Source organism: Mytilus californianus, unplaced genomic scaffold (genome assembly GCF_021869535.1).
Source record: "Mytilus californianus isolate M0D057914Y unplaced genomic scaffold, xbMytCali1.0.p SCAF_8, whole genome shotgun sequence".
Lineage (NCBI taxonomy): Eukaryota > Metazoa > Mollusca > Bivalvia > Mytilida > Mytilidae > Mytilus > Mytilus californianus.
Window position 1 is genome coordinate 7,239,299 of NW_026262734.1, and position 8,280 is coordinate 7,247,578.

The following is an 8,280-nucleotide window of genomic DNA, read 5'->3' on the forward strand; positions in this document are numbered from 1 at the left end:
TCCGAAATGTAATGAGGATCAACATATCATGCATATGGTGTACTTCACATGTAAACATACAAATTATAAAATCAGCTGTTGGCATAATACGGGTTTTGTTCTTTTGGTATATTTTATGATGGTATGATAATTAACCCTGGTATGATAATAAACCCTGGTATGATTATAAACCCCTAACCGGAGGGATTGTGCTTGATTTTCATATGAGGAAAACATCATCTTTCAATCAGCTTAATTGAGGTCTGCAGCTGGTATGTCAGTAACTGCTAGTATTCCTTTGTTAATTGATGTTGATCATTGTCATTTTGCTTAGTTTTTTTCTGTTACCTATTCTAACATCGGACTCGGACTTCATTTAAACTGTGCGTATTGCTGTGTGTTTGTTTATTCTACATTAGCTAGAGGTATGAGGGAGGGTAGAAACCTCACAAAACAAGTTTAACCCCGTCGCATTTTTGCGCCTGTCCAAAGTCAACAACCTCTGGCATGTTTTTTTTTTCTTTTTTATAGTTTGGTTCATTTATATGTTTCGCGGTTTAGTCTGACATCCATTGAACTAGTGCACATTTTTCTTTAGGAGCCAGCTAAAGACCTATTGGTGGCCTTGCGCTGTTTTCTGCTCTTTTTTTTTCGAGTTGTTGTCTCTTTGAAACATTACCCGTTTCTATTCTCAATTTTAAATGTATTCTTTTAACTTAGAATATAATTGGAACTTCAAATCCCACCATCGCCGCGATATAGCCTTGTTGTGCTAATGCGGCGTAACGCAAACAACAATCAATCAATCAAATCCCACCAACACAATTGATAACTGATATCGAATATAATTATGCATTCCAGAGAGTATCCCCGGTTTTTTTAATTAATAAATAGGGACATTTCACTAGAATGATGGACTAGTGAGGTAAATTGTTAACAGCACTAGTTAAAATGTTGTTGAATAAACCTAATTAAATAAACAGACTATAGGGAAAACATTTAAGACTATTTGTCATCAACTGTGACGTTATCTAAATGCATGATTTAATATCAAACGTTTCGAAACATATTTTTGTGTTGAATCTATTTTAAACGATGAATCCATCACAAATAAACGAACAATTAACTTGTTAACGACAAATGTAAAAATCATCCGGGACAGTATGTAAGCGTTCAAACGAGTAGGTCGGTACATGTCAACTTATTCAAAGATCTAACCAGGAACAGTACCTTCAAAATAAGAATTGAGAAAATCATTATGTTTGGGCCAGTCTTAAAAGAAACTGCACATACAATATGAATTGGAAATTCTAACAACAAAGAAAGTTTGTGGAGAAAAAAGGGAATATTTTTTAAACAGAATATGATGTCGAATCAATCAATTGTTCAATGTTGTAGTCCTTAAAACGGTTTAACATGACATATGTCGATGTTTTATATTAAGTCGAATTTCAAAAAATAATGTCATGAATGACGGAATAGTGGATTAACATTGTTATACGTCAATCTGGTTGTTGTAGCATTTTGAAATAGGAATTGCGCCTTCTGACATAGTAAAACTACAGGTGATGTATGTGTAGTATAGTCATCATAAGCAAGTCATATTTAGGTTTTTTTTTAGATGTTTTTAAACATCACAATTTTGTGCTCTTTTGGTTAAAAGCAAAGCTGAACTTTTGCTATCATTTTGTGTCCGTCCTCTGTTCATCTGTCAAAAATATTCTCCTCTTAAACTACTTGTCCAATTGGATCGACATTTCGCATGCATCATTCTTAGGGTGTCTACTTTCAAAGTTGTATATGATGATCCTGCCCTCAAACCAACATGGCCACCGTTTTTATAAATAGAGCATAGGGCTAAAATGCATAGATATAAAATTCAAACTTTTTCTGATTTTGTCGAATATGCAAATTATGCACATTTTGACAGAAAAATCAATGAAAAATCTACTTCCTTGCAGTGGAATGGCAATTGGATCTAAACTTAACTTACATAGTCCTTAGGTTGTCCCTTTCAAAATGTATTCGATAGCTTGTCTCGCCAACCAAAATGGCCTCCGTTACTGAAAGTAGAAATTTCTTTATATAACTCAAACTGGTTTGTATTACAGGAATATTGAATGACATTTGAAATACACATGTAGTCTCGTGAGTCGTTTAACATATTCTGTTAATAGTTTTAATTGGCTGACCCTGCATTTTTTCAGCAAAATTGGCTAAAATGTCAGTTAAAAAAAAGTAAAATCACAAAAATACTGAACTCCGAGGAAAATTCAAAAAGTAAAAGTAAAAGTCCCTAATCAAACGGCAAAATCAAAAGCTCAAACACATCAAACGAATGGATAACAACTGTCATATTCCTGACTTCGTACAGACATTTTATTATGTCGAAAATGGGGGATTGAACCTAGTTTTATAGCTAGCTAAACCTCTCACTTGTAAGAAAGTTGCATCAAATTATTATCAGAAAGAGTGCTATTATATATACTTAATCAACAAACTACAGCACATAGTATTCTATTGACGCCGTCTTCCTATTCATTGATTTTTTTCTTAATCAGTATAATATTAAATATTCAAATGAAATTACAGGTTTTTCAATTCAAAATTCATCGTTATGTATTGTTGTCTGATGTGGCAACCATATGGCAATTTAGAAACAAAATATTAAATCAGGATTGCAATAATAATACAGTATCTTTAATGTTAGAATTCAGGTAATTTAAAGTCAAATGAAGGACTCGCTGGCTCTATCATGAATCATCAGAAAAAATTTATGTCTACTTCGTATGAAAATTACTAATATAGCTACACGTGTGATAAAACTAACAATAGAGAAATGGAACAAGCGTTATAAATCAAAAACACTTAGTGATAGATACTACCTTTTACTAGTCATCTGATCCTATACAAAATGACATATCTTCGTCTGCCTTCTGTCTGGCAATGTGCACCTAAAACTGGAAGACTGGTTAACCACTTCTATTAATATTTTTGTAATCTTACTACATTAATTGACTGCCTATGTGAAAAGTAAAATAATAAAAATACCGAACTCAAAGGAAATTTTATAAAAAGAAAGTCACTGAACAGCTGGCAAAACCAAACCAAAACTGATTTTCTCAATGATATTCAACTTTTATCAGATTTTGACTAAACTAGTCTATTTATGTCATACAATACAATATATACAACTATGTCATACAATACAAAATACCATGAGCTAATTTGAAAATTAAAAACACACCTACTCACATATTGTCGCAAATGCAATTGATGCATCAATTTCACATTCTAAATATCATACAATTTAAAGCACATCAAGAAACAAACCATGATGATTAAGTGATGTTGCAATTAAACGTATTGGCATGTGATTCAATTTTTAAGTTAGCTATTAGGGTAGGCATCTGAGGGTTGTAACTCTTTTGGACAATGTTCTAAAGGTTTTAAGGTGAAAAAGTTTGTTTTGTTCTATATAATAATAATTTGCATTAAAAGAAATAAAAGCTTATTGCTGTAACAAAGAAAAACTAGGATATACCCCTTAAAATAAAAAAAGATATACCTAGGACAGTATCAACTGAGGAGCTGCGGACAATACGTTCGTCAGCAGCAATATAACTGCAGTAATACCAGTATTGTAACATGTTTAATGTAGTTCGTTTAAAATGTTAAGTATCTTTACTGCCCACTATATAAAAAGCGCTTCAATCAGCCCCGAGTTTTTATTGGGATTTTTGTTGTTAATATTTAGTTTAAAGTCTATGCTCTCGTTGGTTGTTGTTTGTCTTTTTTTCTATTTATGCCACGTTTTGTTTTTGTTTTTTTTTTTAAATATCCTTACGTCAGTGTTGATTACGAGGTGATCGACATTTAGTCTTCTTTTATGAACCAACTAAATTTACCACAAGTATCAAGTAAATGCACGTACATTAGAATATGCATAAACTAAACCATTGTGCGAGCAGACTTTCTGTTTGGAATTGACAGGTGTTCAATTAAGACTGGTTTATTTCACACACAAATAATGAAGTGTATGGATGAATTATGAATTCAATATACTTGCATTTTTTTATTTAATTCTGGTTCTGTTAGTACTTTGAATAAACAGATTCAAGTGTGTAAGTATATATTAATACTTAATATTTTTGGACATCTGGCATAGGTTTTCCCTGAACCTATTTAATTTTGTTTTGACATAAAACTGGTATTATAAATACTATCATTAAGAATTTATGAAAGATACACGACAATTACTGAGGGGATCTGAAGAACATGACATTGACCCACACGTAAATTAAAACAATAATGCAAATTTTCGAGAAAAAAATTTAACTTTCTCTAGAAAAGTATGTCATTCGAAACAATGCTGGCTATAAAATGAGCCCCTCAAAGCTTTAGACGCAAACAGTTAAACTGAAGCCTTCTGTAGCAGTCAATACAGTCTTCTGGAAATTCACAGGTACTGTCTGTCTGTTATAAATGTAATATATGTAGATTTTATAAACATTTAAAGTTTTTTATTGTTGAGTATTTGAAATATTACTTAATATGTAAAAGCATATCAAATTAAGGAGATATATTTTTTTGGTAAATTTTATTAAAGCATATTTCGTCTTTAGTACACCGAAACTGTCTGATTAATCATGATGAGTGCACACATTAAAAACTCAACGTACAGACTTGTTTTCAACAACAGGTTGGTATTGGGTTTTCTTTTTAACTTTATAAATATTCGTCAAGAGTGTTTTTTGTTTTTATTTTTATTTGCCTTTTTAGTCGAAATTATGGCATTAAGAGTAAAAAGTAATAATTACATCAAAAGGATAAAGATAAAGTTTGACAAAATTTCAGAGTATTAAGATTTCTCAATTACCGCATGATATCACTTTTTTGAAGTTCAAAGCACAAAATATTCATTCTTTTCCACGATATAAAATTATTTGGTTTTCTGTCTGACTTAATATTATCAAAATATGGCAAACAGGTTAATAATTAATCATTAAAATTACCAAAATACATTTTTTAAGCTAGTTCTCTATACATACAGCAAAGAAATTTAATCTTGTTGCTTAAATTTACTTTGCAAGGAAAGACAGACGGAGTGAAAAGAAGCACTAGAGTAAACATATACTAAAGGGGGTCTCAATAGGGTCGATTCATATTCTCATTTCGAATAGTGTAACGCATCACTGATACAAATAATTATAAACGGAAATATAAAAGTGTAACCTTATACATGCAGCAAATCCCAACATTTTGACAGTTGTTTTATATACATATAGGTACAATTGAACAACGATCACATAACAATACTAAGTTGGATAAAAACTGTAGAAGGACTGGTAGAAAATTCTAAAATATCTTTAGATATTAGAAAGTAAATAGGGTGATTTAATTTGTTAAGTCGGTCAGAACTTTTAATCTTTAATAATTTGAAATATCGTGGTCTCATTTTCGTGAATAATACAGACATTATAATAAGTAATGTCGAGTACTTTCATTTTAGAGTAACTAGTAATATGACTTGATTTTGGAATTTTTGTTTTACAAGATGGCGTCAAATTTTAGTTGAATATTGGTCTCTTGCCAATATAAGAAAAAAATGTAAAATGGAAATCTCTGTTTGTTATTGTAAATGAAATAACCATTACAAGTTTGTATACACTAAATCATTTATAAATGAAGAATTATGTTGGTGTCAGTGTGTTACCATTCAAATACACATGCATAAGGCAGTTTTTTTTTAATTTACTATTTAAAAACCAACATGCATTGTGCAAATAAAGATACAACTAAGTGTGTTTCTTCCTGTGTGACGTTTACATTTTCTGGCTTCAAACACGCGACTCTACACTGAGAGTAGATGTGAATGCAGTCACAAGACGTTTAATATTTCAATCCTTTATGTGTTGATTTAAAGTACATATTTAAGTAAGCAATGCATGTGGTTGTTATATTTGATAGATGCTTTTTGTGCTTCTTTGTTAAATGTTTGTTTGTTTTGAGATAATGACACAGTGATGACTGCTGTACCCATATTTTGACAATGTTACCTATTATGTCTCTTTTGTTCGCGCATCGTTGTAAATATAATTGAATTTGATGCGACTGTCATACAAGTGAGAGGTTTAGCGTTATAAAACCGGGGTCAATCCACCATTTTCTACATTTGAAAATGCCTGTTCCAAGTCAGGTATATGACAGTTGTTGTCCATTCGTTTGATGTGTTTTATCATTTGATGTTGCTATTTGATTTGAGACTTTCCGTTTTGAATTTTCCTCGGAGTTCAGTATTTTTGTGATTTTACTTTGTTTCAAACTGAATTGCTAATATTATACGACACAGGACAATGAAAAGGTCAATATATATGATGTTTAGAAATAAAACATAGCAAAGTCAAATAAACATTTTGTTGTTATCTTTACGAAATATTTTTCTATGACTAGTATGCACTATGGATGCAGACTTTTGTTCAATTGGGCTAAAAAGAGACGAATTGTTTCGTGATTGTTTTCTACAATGTTCAGCACCTTCTGGTGTGCTGATAGACAAACTCATAGGAAATAATATAATTCTTTATCTTTAATTTGGATATAATTGAAAACACAAAGAAACAAGAGTTTACAACAGAAATAAAACATCCAAGATATTTGATAAAGCTTATGTCTCGATCACGATTGAAAATCCTACCTGATATTCAACAAACAAAGAACCACTCCGATGTTTATTGCAAATGACCATTGCTTTTTGATAACTGTAAATGACTAACTTCTATATTAAAATCTTCCGTGCTAATAGGATTGCATAGTATTACAGATTCGTCAGCAACTAAACAAAAACGCAAAAATCAATATTCACATTTCATATAGATATGGAAGTAAAATATAATGTGTCTATAACAGGGTAAAAGTAAACTATTTATACATTTAATTATATTTATTTTGAACTTTAAATTGCAGAAATAATTGAGGGATGATTTCCATATATTGTTGGTTTTTCGCTGTATTGGGGACCTCTGGAACATTATTAGTTCACGCCAATGATTCGAACAAGCTTCAAAATGTAAAAGCTGTGATTGCTATTGCAGACAAAGTACTTGACTTTTACGATCATACTACTGAATGTGTAGGGGAATTGATGTGTATAATTGCTGCAAAACCAGAATCCAAACGCAATCAAATGTTGAGCAACCCTTTAGGTGTCGTAACTAAAATTGCAACTGACAACGGACAAGATCGTTACAGCTCGTTATATGCTGAAGCCAGGAAATTATTAGCTGACTATCCGAATATGGAACATGTTTTAAATGCAGCTAAAAATGGACACTCCGTAAAAGATAGTGATGTCTGTGAATCAATGTACTCCAAATGTCCATATGAGCCAAAAGAATTGCTGGACACTGTCAACGATTTGGGGGATATTACCACACTATTGTCTAAGAACGTGTTTGGGAAAGTCATCGCAGATGCAATTGATTTTAACAACACACAGGTTGGAACGCCTGAAACAAATAATAGACAAAAGAGATCATGTGACCACAAAGCACTGGACGACAGTTGCACTGCTCTTGGAACTACTTGTGGTGTAGTGACTGCAGGATGTGCTATTTGTACCTTTTTTACATTTGGAGCTTGTATAGCGCTCTGTGGTGAAGCTACTGTTGGAACGTGTGGAGCTGCCGTTGCTGGTTGTCATGTTGCTAAAGCTGTATGTGGATAAATGCGACTTCACTAGAAACATAAGTGAATCATCGAGATAAATAAAAAGTATAATCTCCTTATTTATGATGAAAGATGTTCCTGATTTGTTTAATTTTAACTCTATTTTGAAGATCAGAATGTATGTTTATTTTTTAGTATAATTCGGTGAATAAAACAAATTTTAAAGTAAATTAGCATTTTGATGATAGCATTTTCTACTGAGCGCTTAATACCCTATGATAATTATATGATGCCAGAACTAATTACATGTAAGCTTTTAGCAGTTGTTTTTTTGTCGTTTTTGTTCGAAACAACTGTCTGAATAATATACTCCTCTGTTTATTACTAGAAAAGGTACCTGCATCCCTTAAGTTTTAAAATTAATCTTAATAAATAATACATTGGAAATGAAAAGTAAGGGCAAGTATAAAAGTATAACATCGTTGCCAAAATATCAGAGAGACACAAATAGCAGCAAGAAACAAACACTGCAAAATAAAAATGTAGACAATGCAAATCCCATATATACCAGGGTAGACCTCAAGACGGAAAGTCCTTAACAAAATTACAACACAAAAAGCTCAAACACATCTA

The 8,280-nt window shown here is 31.6% G+C and overlaps 1 protein-coding gene across 1 annotated transcript; it reads left to right on the plus strand.

The window, feature by feature from the left end:
• The first annotated feature begins 4,324 nt into the window (after positions 1 to 4,324).
• On the plus strand, positions 4,325 to 7,825 carry LOC127711486 (mytilin-1-like). The gene is made up of 2 exons (XM_052217556.1): positions 4,325 to 4,444; positions 6,946 to 7,825. Exon 2 carries the CDS (start codon positions 6,959 to 6,961, stop codon positions 7,703 to 7,705), a length of 747 nt encoding a protein of 248 aa, XP_052073516.1. The 5' UTR covers positions 4,325 to 4,444; positions 6,946 to 6,958; the 3' UTR covers positions 7,706 to 7,825.
• The last annotated feature ends 455 nt before the right edge of the window (positions 7,826 to 8,280 follow it).